Source organism: Centropristis striata, chromosome 8 (genome assembly GCF_030273125.1).
Source record: "Centropristis striata isolate RG_2023a ecotype Rhode Island chromosome 8, C.striata_1.0, whole genome shotgun sequence".
In the NCBI taxonomy this organism is placed as follows: domain Eukaryota; kingdom Metazoa; phylum Chordata; class Actinopteri; order Perciformes; family Serranidae; genus Centropristis; species Centropristis striata.
Window position 1 is genome coordinate 23,014,715 of NC_081524.1, and position 14,822 is coordinate 23,029,536.

General features: G+C 37.4%; 2 protein-coding genes across 2 annotated transcripts; one reads left to right on the plus strand and one right to left on the minus strand.

The window, feature by feature from the left end:
- Positions 1-1,277: 1,277 nt before the first annotated feature.
- eaf1 (ELL associated factor 1) lies at positions 1,278-9,676 on the minus strand. The gene is made up of 6 exons (XM_059339473.1): positions 9,268-9,676; positions 8,211-8,305; positions 7,287-7,423; positions 6,812-6,984; positions 6,123-6,341; positions 1,278-5,096 (listed from the first exon to the last, which is right to left on the minus strand). The coding sequence occupies exons 1-6, from the start codon at positions 9,368-9,370 to the stop codon at positions 5,047-5,049; spliced, it is 777 nt and encodes a 258-aa protein (XP_059195456.1). The 5' UTR covers positions 9,371-9,676; the 3' UTR covers positions 1,278-5,046.
- Positions 9,625-13,606, plus strand: mettl6 (methyltransferase 6, methylcytidine). Its single transcript, XM_059339472.1, has 5 exons — positions 9,625-10,270; positions 10,690-10,824; positions 11,527-11,697; positions 12,565-12,706; positions 13,115-13,606. Exons 1-5 carry the CDS (start codon positions 9,950-9,952, stop codon positions 13,267-13,269), a joined length of 924 nt encoding a protein of 307 aa, XP_059195455.1. The 5' UTR covers positions 9,625-9,949; the 3' UTR covers positions 13,270-13,606.
- Positions 13,607-14,822: the final 1,216 nt, after the last annotated feature.

A 14,822-nucleotide genomic window follows, 5' to 3' on the forward strand; every position in this document is an offset into this window, starting at 1 on the left:
TTTTAATTTTTCTCTCACTTTGCTGTATTTAGGATGTTTCTGGGCATCAACATTTGGGCATGAAGCTCCAAAAACACTGTGTCAACGAAATATATATAATAATATATAATATAGGGAGGCAAAACACCTGCGAACAAAGCTTTTTCCAAAACGAGACTCTGCTTTCATTTCGGTGAGCTGAGGAAGAGGAGCCAAGTTTGAATGTTGGGTGTCTGTATGCTATATTTAGAATATTTTCCCCACTTTACCCCGCCATTAGACTGTCCTTTCTGATGGGGAGGTGAAGCCGTTCAGCTGTACCCAGACAAAAACAGTCTCGTGGCCTTTACAATCTACCTGCCTCAATTCATTAGTTTCTTTGTGTTATTGTGCTACATTTGATGAATCCAAACTGACCCTTTAAAACACCAAAGTGGCACAAAACCACAAATTAATTGAAGCAGTGGTAGACCAGCAATGGCAGGTAAAATTACTGTTTTTGTCAATGGAGTCTGGTTGCTTTTAAGGAGCACTGATAGATGGACAGCTTCAGTTCCCTGTCTGAAAGGCAGTCTGACGGCAAGACGAAGCGAGGAAAATATTCTTAATATAGTGTACGCTTGAACTGATATTGATTTTTTTAAGGTGGCCAAAATAGCTTTAGCTGCTGCTCCAGTCCACAGCTGTTTATTGCTCAGAACTAGGGACTTGCTGACCACCATGGACTGTGTCATACACTACACTACAGATTAGTACCTCATACAGCCACACTATCCATTTAACGAGAAATCTCGGTAACACTTTACAATAACCATCATTTATAAATGGTAAACAGGTAGTTTATTAATGTTTAATCATCATTTATAAACCGTATATAGGCCATTTAGAATGGTAAATACATAATTTATTAATGTTTAACTAACTACATAATTTATAAATGGCTAATAGATGGTATATTAATGTAAGCTAATATTTACTTTACCATTAACAAACAATTGAATTGTAATTAATTGTTCATTTATAGTTTTAGTTGCACTAATTTTAACATTTTTAACACCATATTAAGTATGTTAATGATTTTGAAATTATTTATATACCTTTAAGAAATTGGTTGAAAACATTTAAAGATTAAATATGTATAGCACTTTGTAAATGGTTAATAATTGGCTTATAAACCATCTATAAACATCACTTAGATGGTTATTGTAAAGTGTTACCGAAATCTCCCTTAAGACAAAAGTGATCAGCTCTCAAGAAGAAAAATAACCAATTCTGTCATTAAATAGAGAAAACATCCATTTTAAATACACACTTTTAATACACTTCAAATCTGTACAAACATATTTCACATTAACACAGCACTAAAATAAAAACATGAGAACTAAAACAAATACAACAAAGTCCATTTGTCGTCTGTTTGACGTCTGTTACAGATTTCAGAGGAAACAGCAGAGAGGACAGTTTTGTGCCCACCTGTTGCATCCAACCATCAAGCTGAGGACACACAGTAAACTGGTGCTTCGTGGTAAAGAAGCAGGATTATTAAAACTGTTATGGTTTCAAGTACTGAGTAGTAGGTTCAGTAACCGTTTACAGGCATCTTATAACTCATATCATGTCTGTTCTGTTCTGTGGGCTGATAAACATGATGCAGCAATGATATAAAAACACCACTAACAGTTACATTTTATACTAAAATACAGATTATTTTAGCAATTTGACAATATTCCCCAAACTGAATTTGACGTGTGTGATTGAGGAGTTTCATTCCAAAATGCCGCCAAACACTGTGGGTTTTAAAAATGTTTAATATTTATCAGTAAATATTAGAGAAAGACCGATGAAGATATCTCAGTTTCAGCATAAATATTGTCCTATATGCACCAATGTGAAATCTTGGTGTCATCATCTCATAGTTCGTCTTTAAGAAAGTTTTTTGTTAGAGAAAGCAACCTTCTGAGTCATATCGGTGGAAAATTGGTGCTCAAACAACATAGAAAAAGTCTATTTTCATTTTTCCGGTCAAAAATTCATTATATCGGTTGTCGTATGTAATCTGTGAATTTAATCCCCTCTAAATTCATTTATTATTAGTTTTTTAAATCAGGCAATAGTAAATATTTAGAGAGAACTCCTTAAATACTTTAATATAAGTATATTCTCATGGGTGAAGATGTTCAATGAATGATGCAGGTTATTAGATATTTTTTAATTTAAGCTGCCAGTAAAAGATATTTTGCACTGTATGTTTTAAACTGTGGGCTTCTAAAAACAAACAAACAAACAGGAGTTTTCTCTCAGTGTGGTTGATGCTCAGGTGAAGCTTTGCTGGGAAATCCATTCATCACAATGTAATAGTAATAATAATAATAGTACTGAAAGGAGAGTGGGGCATATGCCAATCAAGCATAATTTTGATAACCAATTGTTTAAGTTATTATTGAATTAAAATTGCCAATTTTGTTTTGTTCACCGGCTGCTGCTCCTCATATATAATTATTTGCTGGCTTTCTTAATTTTTAGATACTGTAGAGTACTATTACCTACCATTTTTTAGACAATCTGTACAGAACAAATTGTTAAGAAGAGATCTAATTAGAGGAGGTAAAATAAGTAAAAACAACTGTGGCAAAAAGACAAAAAGCTGCTTCATGCTACAGAATAAACTACATATTTCTTAGTTTATAGTGATTCTAACAACAGATATGTTGTCTAATTAATAAGGAGGAGACTTTTTTTTTTACCTATTCCCGAAAAAGAATCATCCTGTGAATCTGAAATTTATCAGGGTAGAAAAACATGAATTCTCCATTACTAAAACATATTGTTGAACTTTGAACTGAGATGATTTTTTGGCATTTTGCAGTGAAACTCTTCTGTTTGTGACTGTGGGTTGTTGTGTTGCATTAAAAATGATAAACTGTACAATCAGCACCAAATGATATTCACCATCACCAGTAGCTCCTGCAGATCAAGGAAACAATCACTGACTTCACTACTCGTATGCACAACAACACAAACAGCCTCGGATAAAAAGCAAAATGAAGACATTTACACAGCGACGCGACACACTGTGAACATCCCTGCTCTCTGCACATGATGAGGGGCAGTTCAACTCTTTGGCATGTTCAGAAAATGACACATTCACCTTTTTTCCCTAAACTGAGATGCTGTAAGGCATGGAATGATCCGAAAATATAAGTACTATATGGAAATGTGGGCCCAAAAATAAGATATTCTCCGTTTGATTGAAAAATGACAAAACAAATAGTGGTCATTTTGTAAAAAAAATAAATAAAAAAGATCCCACAACAAAACAGGAGAGTAAAGCTCATTGGAGGACTTTTTTCCCTTTTCCAAAATTAATCTTGCATAATTGTCAGTTTTTATTAGTAGATATGTGAAATTTCAGTAGTAATCACAATTACTGATGCCTCAAATCTAAAACCAAGCTTTGAACTGTAACTGAATCATGACTGAGGCTTTAATATAATCAGCAATTCTCTGAAAAAACACTATGATACTGTAACTGGTTAAACTGTAAATCAGTGGGATTTACTGTGACACTGCAAAAGAACAGGAAGGAAGTAATGACTGAAATACCTACACACAGCTGAGAAAATGCTTTAGTAGAAGTAAACTACAAACTACTTTTTACTCTGTGTTATGCAGGGTGGGTAGTGTTAACTCAAGTTGCTTCCTATGATTTAATTTGGTAACACTGCCAATAACAGCCACTGTTACAGTTTGAAATCCAGTCTCCAGCTACAAACAGTCTGTATATATGAGTTTCTTCAGCTCCCATCAACAACTTTCACCAGATATTTTGTCGGAGGAACCTTACATTCAAACATTTGCTAACCTGTAAGCCATAACAGCATCACTAACACACATATCAGGTCAGTTTGATTATGGGCCTTTTCTGCCCCCTAGTGGTAAAAAATGCCTCCAAATTGTAGATATTGAGCGATATGGCCCGAGTGTCAGAAATCTGAATTAAATTAAGCTGAATGTCAATCAAAGCACCATGAAATATCTAAGCTGAATTCGTGCTCCTATAATCTTTACATATATGTATTGAGAATGTTGTTTTAAGAACAAGACAGTAGAAATTCTGTATTTTCTTCTTGTGAACAAATCTCATGATCTCATTCATTTCTAGTGAATAAAGGTGATTCATAACTACAATAGTCACCAAAAAGTTTAAAACTATCACCCTAAAGGTTGAGAGTGTTTGAGTGTTTCCTGCTCCACTCTGATCCAAACACACTAGATAAGCACATGACTATGTGTTTTTTCTTTGATTTGTTGCTGATGCACGGGCTATGGAAGTCCATTTCTGCCAATGTAATTAAAAAACAAGATACTGGAAGCGATTACAATAAAAAGCTTTTTAAAAATAATGAGTTTGTATCTTCTGAGAAACTTTATTTTGGTTATGTTTCCAATTATTTAGAGATACCAAGTCACTATTTCAAGAAGGTTTCTCATTAGAATGACTTACAGGTACTAAGTTATGTTCTGCTCTTATTTTTATCTGTTACTGGCAGAAATGGACTTCCATTGCAGGCTGCACAGGTTATCTGTGCAAATCTGCAATTTTTGTATTCATAGCTAAACGATAAAAACATGACAACGATGTGGAGAGGCTTCCCACAACCTTCTCTGATAAACGACCAGACAGGGTGAGAGGATGAGGACAATCCCTTCCTTGTCTTACCACAAAAACAAAACCCAACAAAAACAAATGATACAAGTTGATAAAACTAGCTGCTCTAAGTACAGAAAATATGTATGTGCAATCTAATATATAATCTTCCAAACCTCTCAAGTAAAAGTTTCTTTTTCTAAAGTCTTGCTATACAAAACAAAATATACATCTAATAAAAAATACACTCTTAAAGTTCCAGGCTGGCCAGCTTTAAGGATATACTAAAATCAAAAATACAGTCAAACCAAGATATACAGCTGGGGGCAGCTATCACAGCAAAGGAACAAGTGAACCAGGCAGAAAGGAGGAGGAGGAGTGTGGAGAGAGAAAGAGAGAGAGACCGACCAGTAGAGAGTTCAGTCGTCATCACTGTCGCTGCCCGACTCGCTGAGCTGAAGGTCGTTTCCTGTGAAGACAGACGGGTTAGAACATTGTGTTTCCTGCCATAATTAGACAAATTATTATGACTCAGAGAAGTGACAGTGAGGCGGCATCTTGATGTTCTTTAATAGCCTGAACACTGATGATGTGTGTTTACTCAGGGTGTGACGAGATCTCGCGATATTAAAGTCGACGATATTTCTCGTCGTGTTAAAAATCTGTCTCGCGAGATTTGTGAGTTATCAAACTTCTATTTGTGACCTGTGGGGCAGTAAAATGAAAAGAAGAAGAGGAGGAGAAGGAGGGGAAGCAGCAATCAGCCAGAATGACGTCGCAGGGGCCGGTGGCTCCTTAAGAAGAGTAAGAAGGAATAGAAGTGGCACAGTCCTGCTAACAGTTAGCTCTGTAGCAGTACAGTGTGTATGTGCTGCTGCTGCAGGGGGTGTTCACTTAGCGATCTCTGTTTGTTTACAACAAGCACCAGACACTCTGCGCACAGTTAGCGATGCTGGTTAATTCAAGACTGCTATGTTCATGATAATTAGCCATGCTGCTTTGTTTTGATCAGCTGCTGATGTTGTGCAGTTAGCGACGGCGGCCACAGTTGCGTCTCCCGTGTTTAATCCGTCGTGTATGTGATCACGGATCACGGTCGAAACTGTTGCTAAGCAATTACCATATGTCACCTCCGGACTCTCATTAATCCCTCTGGGGGATTTTATTTTTTTTATTTTAACTTTTATAAATTTAGTTTCAATTAGTGGAAGAAGAAGTTTATTAAAAGCCCATGCCTACATCATGCATGTAAAGAGTTATAATAAAACATTTCAAAACGCATGTGCAACTGGATTAAATAAAAGTCTGTTGGTCCAGTCATATTTTGTGTCATTGTTGTTTTCTTAAAATCTCGTCTCATCCTCGTGAACCCAATATCATGTCTCGTCTCGTGAGCTGAGAGTATCGTCACACCCCTAGTGTTTACTTGTCTCTCTTCCCTGAAAGCAGGATTATCAGACACACGGAAAAGAAAGACTGACTCTGAGATACTCACGGAGTGTGTTCATGAGCTGGTTGTTGCCCTGCTGCCGGTCCACCCCCCCATTGGCCATGGGGTGTCGGTTGGGGGAGGCCTGGCTGAGCGGTCTGGGGGCGTCATGCTCGCCGTCACTGCTGCTGTCATCTCCGCTCCCCGAGGCGCTGGCTGAGTCCGAGGAGCTGCTGCTGCCGCTGCTGCTCATCTGTTCGATCACTTCCACCTCTGCTCGCAGCTCTGCCAACAGCAGGGGGCAGCGTTGAGTCAGCAGGGTTCACATTAAGACACTTTTTTAAATTTCCATCCCTTCCTTCCTCATCTGTTTGTCTAAATGTTTGTTAGGGATGCACCGATACGGGCGTTTGAAATAACTATTTGGCTTACAGTTCATGTTTTGTCATATCTCTATTATTTGCAAAACACAAGTGAAATATAAAATAAGGAAACACTTTAATTTAATCTCCCCTATTTGGCAAATAATGAATACTTGCAACAACATAAAATGTCTTCAGGGGAAGAATAATACTTATTGACTAATATAGAACATTAATAAACACTTTAAAGTGTCATTATATCTGCTAATAAATGTTATAAAATGTTAATGTTTATATCGTGCTTATGAATACTAAACAGCAGGGTTAAAGTGAACTTATATGTTCCATGTGTTGTGATTATGTTAGGCTATGTTTATGGCTCGACCTCCTCACCTCTCTTGATGTCATCGAGCTGAGGCTCTGGGGAGGGATTATCCTTTGAAGGAGACGGGGAAGTCTTGACCCCGGTCCCAGGCTTTGTGGGGGCCCGGAACTGAGAGCTGGGCTGGCTGGACCGAACCGACTGCTGCTCTATCCGTGCCTGGATCTTACTGCTGCCCTCCGCCCTGAAACATACACACAAAGCCAATGTGTGTGAGATTATGAGAGTTGAATTTAAATTGTTTGTCCCTGAAAATACATTAAGAGCTTTTGTTTGCAAATCTCTGTTTACTTTAGTGTTGTAATAATCAAAGTCTAAGAGATAGAGGCAAAGAAATCCAACAAAATACACAGACAATGAGTTAGTGGAAAAACGACATACACTGTTTGTGTTTAATTTGTTTGAGATCAATAAAATTGTTCCCACTGAGGAATGAGGGTGGGACAAAAAAAAGGATGTGAATTACTCAGAGCTTTGTCGGCTCACCTGGTTTTCTTGACTTGGATGCTGCTGCTCAGCTTCTCCAGTACAAACTCCCCGGTGTCATGGTTTATGATTAGCACACAGTCCTTCTGATACGGCCGCTTGTTTCCTTTAAATACTGTCATCGGTGGCGTGGAGCCCTGAAAGAACAATATGTATCTTAATATGTTCCGTCTTTGTTTGCTTTACGAGACCTGAGTGCACAATTTGAATGTTACTTCATCAGAGTGATTAATTAAAGGTGAATGTGGAGTTGGTTACCAAACAGTATTAATATTTCAATTAATGAAAAAGTTAAACTCAGATAATTGTTTACAAATTTTTTTTTACAAAAGTTGGGGATTTTCTGACAACATATCAGCAGCTTGTAATAATCTTTACAATGTAACAATTTCATGAAGCAGACGCTTTTATCCTGGGCGACGTATATCTGAGAGTTTATACAACACAACCAAAGATCTAGTCAGAAGAGAACACATGAGGTTTTAAGTTTGAATCCAATAAGATGCAAGTGCTGCCAGTCACTGTATAAGGACAGTGCAAATAGTGCATAGAAGGGTTTTTTTCCCTCCTATTTTGCATTTATTCCCCATCATCCATATGGACTATGTGTGAGGGTGTTCATGAAAGAGCTGGGTCTTTAGCCTCTTCCTAAAGATTGAGAGGTACTCAGCAGATTAGATGGAGTTTGGTAAGTTGTTCCACCACCGGGGAACTACGGAGGAGAAAGTCTAGCTTGTGATGCGGGTCATGTAGTGGTGGAGGAGCCAGACGCCTTTTATCAAAAGAACAAAGTGAGTAGGAGGGTGTGTGGACATGATTGAAGGAGTTCACGTGGTCGGGAGAGCAGTGTTACACATTAAATGGTTGGTGAAATAGCCTACTCAGTTTTCTTTACAGAAAGACCTAAACAACAGACAGTCTTACCGGAATGTGAGGTAACGTGATGGTAACTTCATCTCCTTTCCCAACTTGTAGCTCTCCCTCACAGCTTGTGTCGATAGATGCAGGTTTGAAGTCATCTGAAAAGGGAGGACAGTGATGGAGACATGCATATAATCACAATGCACATTCTTGTTATGACAGAAAAAGCACAGGTACAGGTGCCAAATGAGCCAATGAAATGGACCAGAATGTTTCAACGTGCTTTGCCCATCAAGGAGAGGAAGTCCCAGGACCTCCAGTCAATGAAACACATTGGTTTCAGGTAAACCTGTGGAGTGTCATCACTTCTTTGACAATTTGCCACATTCATAGGCATCAGATAAGAACCCAGCAAAGAAGAGCTCGAGGGAGATTGTTTAGTTATCAGTTTAGTTTATCAGTGCTTTATTGTTGACACTAATATTGGTAACACTTTACTCTAAGGTGTCTACAAAAGAGTGACATGAGCGTGTCAAAAACATGACATGGGATGTGTCATGACCATTAATGACACTCTGAAGTAACATTAATGCTCATGATACTTGTCATGTCATGTTTCTGACAGACTTGTGTGATTCTTGTGTTGTTGTTCAAAAAATTGCCTAAGTCATTTATTTCTCTTAAGTTACATAATTTACACACAGTGTTATTACTATGTCATGAGCCATCCTTTGTTACATCCTTTTTGAGTGAAATGATCAATAAGTGTCATATGTTACACTTTTGGTGAAGTTCTTTGTGTTTCCTGCAAAACTTGAAAAAATGAGTTAGGCGATTATTTTTAACAGGGTGACGATAAGTACATCACTTATCCATAACTTTAGAGTTGTCTAAAACTGAGATACATACATACATAATTCATTGTGTAACGTTAAAGGGGTGGGTGTGACGATATTTTTCTATGCAAATGACTTAATTTGCGTGTCAACATAACTGGCTGGTTATGTAAGAGGCAGCCTCCCCGTCCATGTGAGCGAACTAATCCCACACCACAGTTCATTTAACACTCTTTGAGGGTAAAGTTTCTTTCTCAACACATTACGCGGGTTTTCACACTCACATCTGATGGTGTGAAAGGAAGATTTTGGCCTCTTCTCAAAGCTTTCTCCGAGCTTCAGAACATGCTCCTCCTTGTCCAGCAGCGGATTCGTACTCCCGTTCATGTCTCGGTTTGTTTCTGAAATGTTGAAAATTTACATCTATGTGAGATATTCCGAAGAACCGAGCTATATTTGGTAACTTCAGGGAGAATAAGAAGCCAACTGCAAGACAAAGTTAGCCGACTGTTGCTACCCGTTAGCAAAACATCGCTTTCGTCACTCAGTCACTCCTCTTCCGGTTTTGGTCCGGCTATCAAATATTACCGAAAAAAAGATAATTTATCAACTTTTCTTTATTTTCAATAATATATAGTTAAAACGGCTAGATTAACTACACATTAAATTATTATTGAGTGATGATATGTGTTGTATTTTTCTTCAGTTAGTAACAAGCGGAATCCACAGAAAGAAAAGGAAAGAGTTTGTGCTACACGGACGAATTTAAGTAACGGACAAGATGGATGTCCAATGTGGCTAACTAACTTGGGACAGGATTTTTAAAACTTTAACTTAATGTTATAGTTATTTATCGTCTAAATAACAGATATTGTAAACCTCGTTGAAATGATTGTTTTCACATAAATAGTGACGGTACGTACAGAAACTGTGAGGAAGCAAATTCCGAGACTTTATAAAAGCAACATGGCACAAAATGAAAGTTTCCTTGGTGATATAATAACAACACCTCATGAAAAAGACGTGGGACGTCAAAAGACGTCAAAAGATGAAATGTCTCCAAGTGTCCCCGGACAGACCAAAACCTCCGCCGCCAGAGTTTTAACCCAGGAGGAGCTGGAAAGACTCGGCGGTGAACGGACTCTGGTGTCCGACTTCAAACTGATGAAGTTGGAGAAAGAAGCTCAGAAAAACTGGGATTTGTTTTACAAAAGAAATACCACGAATTTCTTCAAGGACAGACACTGGACCACCAGAGAGTTTGAAGAACTCAAGGCCTGTAGAGAGGTAAGGAAGAGGTCAATAAAACATTAAAGAAACACTATAAACACTAATTGTTTCTGGTGAAGATTTTGCCAGACTTCATTATCAAAAAGGCACTTACTAGATTGGTTTATCTGCAAAAATGCAAACTTGGTTGAAGATAAAATAAGACATTTTAAAACCATAAAGTTCTCCAGATGATTTCGGCAAATAAATAACCCATCAATTACCAATGCAGTTTTACAATTTTTTTAACCTTCACCTACTACTGTGAATTTCATGAAAGAATGCAGTGGGAATAACTGTATGCAAGCACAGACTTAAGTGTAGATATTTCCTTCTTCATTTCGCACTGTGCAGGGTTATACATGAATAAAGAGATTAATAATAAAGAGACTGATATCTATGGCTGTTTGTTAGTTGTGTTTTTGCCTGGTTTGCAGTTTGAGAGCCAAAGGCTGGTGCTGCTGGAGGCCGGCTGTGGAGTAGGAAACTGCATCTTCCCTCTGCTGGAGGACGACCTCAACATCTTTGTTTACGCCTGTGACTTCTCACCGCGAGCTGTGGAGTTTGTCAAAGTAAGATATCCAAACATCACATATATATCTTATATACATGCAAATCATCTTTTTTTTTCTATTTTTGTTTTTATAGGTCAACTGGGCGCTAGTCTCTTTTCTAGTGACACACTGCTTATATTCACTCACAACGACACATTAACACCTGTGAGCTGTGTTAGCTGGTGGCTGATGACCAGTTCTGCTGGAAGATATAATTGCCTTTTTGTTACAAATGTTACAAATAAGTGGGGGGAAAAAGCACACACCAAACAAGAATAATATAAAAATGAAGAGTCTTCGAAAACAAAACAAAAATAAGATAAAATATAATGACCCATGAAAATATACCAAACTCTCAAAATACTGATTCTCATAAACAACATAAATAAGCACAATATAAAGTTAATTATCCGTCCAAACAGGAGAAAGGCCTAAACACATCTTTATATTTATTTTGTCCTACTCCTTCTCCACAATGAAAACAATTATTTATATTATTTATATGAATATAATAATAATATAATTGAAACAACTCACAAACATTACCCCAATGCTGTTGTGTACAACTCAAATATCCACCCAGAGTCAAACAGATGATGTCCTTCTACCAACCCTTCCTTGTCTTAAAAACACATTTTTTGTACATCTTTTTGAATTGATTCATAACACAATAATACAAATAAAACAACTTTATAAACTTTATCTGCCTTCTTTTGACAGCAAAACCCTCTGTACTGCCCCGAGCGCTGCTGTGCCTTCCAGTGTGATTTAACTAAAGATGATCTGGTGGAAAATGTGCCCGAGTGCAGCGTGGATGTCGTTACTCTCATCTTTGTCCTGTCGGCCATCCACCCTGAGAAGATGAAGCCGGCTTTGCAGAACATCAGCAGGGTGAGTCAGACTGGAGAATAAGAAAGCAAGTTTGGTAACACTTTCTATGAAGACTACATCTATAGTGCATTATGAGCGCATTCATAGTGAATTATAATGCTCATTATAATCAATCATAATGCATTATGACTGCACTCATAAACACATATAAAGCTTCATGATGCACTATATCAACAGTTATAAATATAGCTTATAATGACTTATAAATCCAAGTGTCTTATGAGTGCTCTTGACTGGTTATGAACTACAGGCTGACTGATGAGGCTTATAATACATTACAACTACTCATACCCCTCTATACACACACCTCAACAATCAATTGTTATAAGGACTCATAGGATGCCATAAGTATAAATAAATGATCAATGTATGCTTTAAGTAAAGTGAGGTTCATATAGACGCATCTATAATGCAGTTTAGCTAATCATGATGAATCATGAAACATCATGATTAGCTATACTGCATTATAGATGCGCCTAATATAAACATAATACAGCGTGTGTACAAACTAATTGCTCAAATTTAAAAAAAATTTTAAATGTGGCTGGTTGAGTTGAGTTTGAGGCAGAAACTTTCAAGCATGCATCTGGTGGTAACCTTCCATCTTGTTTTTGGTAATAAATTAGATGAGATTTATTTGTCATTGCACAGAAATACAATGGAATTCAATGCACTTACGTACTGGACTCATAAAAAAGCATAATAAATAGTAAATAACATGATACATTCTCATCATCTCATCTCAATAAATAGTAAATATAAATGATACATTCTCATCATCTCAGCACTTAATATATTCATGTAATGTCATTCATAATGAATACAAGCTGGTTATAATGGTCTAATGTAACCACATGTGGCTTTAAGGTGGTGAAGCCTGGGGGCATCGTACTTTTCAGGGACTATGGCCTGTACGACCACGCCATGCTCCGATTCAAAGCTGGCAGCAAACTGGGTGAGAACTTCTACGTCCGCCAAGACGGAACCAGGTCCTACTTCTTCTCTAAAGGTCAGTGAAAGACTTTAGGAAAGTCATTTTCATGTTTGTATGTTTCATACAGACTGTTAAGATGGATGGATGGATGGATGATAGATAGATGGATGGATGGATGGATAGATGGATAGATGGATAGATAGATGATAGATGGATAGATAGATAGATAGATAGATAGATAGATAGATGGATAGATAGATGATAGATAGATAAATGGATAGATAGATGATAGATGGATAGATAGATAGATAGATAGATGGATAGATAGATGGAAAGATGGATATGCATTATTTAACTACTTTATAGTGGCAAACTAGTAAGGACACATTCTGAGTAGCCATTAAATCCTTCTTGGTTGTTTCTTCTCTATGTTCTTCCTTCTGACGTCTCAGTCTCTTTTTTTTTCTCTGTGTTTGCTTTCAGAGTTCCTGGCTGAGCTGTTTGCAGACACGGGCCTCCAATGTGTTGCGAATGATTACGTCCTGAGAGAGACTGTGAACAAAAAGGAGGGGCTTTGTGTCCCCAGAGTGTTCCTGCAGAGCAAATTCACCAAGCCCAGGCAATCACAGAGCTCCTGATGCCACCTGGCCTGTGCCTTTTAACTCATATATTGTGTGGACAAACTAAGTTGTCTGGTTGACACTGAAGGGAAAAACTCTTCTTATTTTCCTCACAGGACCTAGTACCCTTAACCCTAAAATGGTTCCCAAAATGAGGGAGAATAATGCCTCATCCCATTAATCACCTGATGTATTTTGTTCCTTCACCAACAGATGAAGACTGTGCTTGCACTGGGACACTTACAGGTGGAAATATGCAGAACATGAAGCTCAGAATGTTTGTTTTTCAGGGACCATAGCTGAGTAAAAAGTGAATTTCAGTGTTCCTTATAAAGTCTTCATCAACCTCTCGTGTCACCAGGAGAAGTTCTCTGTCAGCCTTTAAACTTTCTCTCCCGTGAACAAACAGGTGTTTTTATTGTCTCCAGTATAATTTCTTTACTCCTCACTCCCCCTGATAAGGTGAGTATTTTTAATTTTGTGCTAATTCTTTTTTAATATATTGTATCATCTTTGCCTTTCTACATTTAAAAACATGTTTGTTTACATGCATTGTATCATTTCACACTCACAGTGTTACATCCTGATTATGGTCCTATTTAAAATATTTTCTGCTGCAAACCACAACAGCAGATAATAATCATGCATCATGACTTTTTAAAAAATAAACTTTTCAATGTTTAAGGTGGTTTCAGAGTCTTAAAATCACGAGATGTTTGCCAGATGTGATCTAATGCTGTATGTCTTCTTCCTTAAAATTTAAAATAAAAAGCACTTTTTGTGATAACTATTTTGGCATTTTTGACTTGATATAATTGTTTACAATTGAGACAGACAGAAAACATGGGGCTGGAATCAAAGGGAGGCAATGTGGTTATATGTCTTTATAATTAGGCCACTAGGATGCACCAGACTACAGTTACTGAATACGCAGCAGTTTAACTCCAGTTGTTGGTTTGTAGCAAACAATCAGTTGATAATATTTAACTAATGTCCTGAGAGAACAACATGTTCAGTGTGACAGTGAAATAATCCCTAAATGTCTCATCTTTGGTTTGACAGTACACAAGTCATCCAGAGGAGTGCACTGTTGGCTTCAGGTTTTGCACAAGCTGAGTTCAGATCACAAGGCAGTGCAGAGGGCCATCCAGATTGTGACCTGAATGTCCTCGTGTCTTTCTGTGACTCATTATGGTTATTCACTAACTAATGTTAGATAAAATGTATTGTTGGAGACATACGGTGGATTTAAGAATGAAAAAAGTCTTCAGATTTTAACCATATATAGTTAGAAACAAGGAATCAAATCTCCTTAAATGCAAAACTGAGGCCTCTTTTTAAGTCAAATGGACAAAATGTTTATCAGCTGCACTCAAATGTATGCTTACACCGCTCAGAAACTATCTTGTTCCAAACAATAACACATGTAAATGTGCAAACATGGTTTCGAAACGACACACTAACTGATGCAGTTTCCTGTCCTGTGGTTTGGCTTCAACAGTTGCATTAAATGCTTGTCTTTTTAAGAATAAAAACAGGCGAATTAAAGGATGATCAGACTTGATTAACAA

Coding starts and splice junctions, on each gene's coding strand:
- eaf1 (XM_059339473.1), bottom strand. CDS start 9,370: ATGAACGGGAGTACGAATCCGCTGCTGGACAAGGAGGAGCATGTTCTG. Junction 8,306..9,267: donor TTCCTTTCACACCATCAGAT/GTGAGTGTGAAA, acceptor CTCCCTTTTCAG/ATGACTTCAAACCTGCATCT. Junction 7,424..8,210: donor TCACGTTACCTCACATTCCG/GTAAGACTGTCT, acceptor TTGTTCTTTCAG/GGCTCCACGCCACCGATGAC.
- mettl6 (XM_059339472.1), top strand. CDS start 9,950: ATGGCACAAAATGAAAGTTTCCTTGGTGATATAATAACAACACCTCAT. Junction 10,825..11,526: donor GAGCTGTGGAGTTTGTCAAA/GTAAGATATCCA, acceptor TTCTTTTGACAG/CAAAACCCTCTGTACTGCCC. Junction 12,707..13,114: donor GTCCTACTTCTTCTCTAAAG/GTCAGTGAAAGA, acceptor GTTTGCTTTCAG/AGTTCCTGGCTGAGCTGTTT.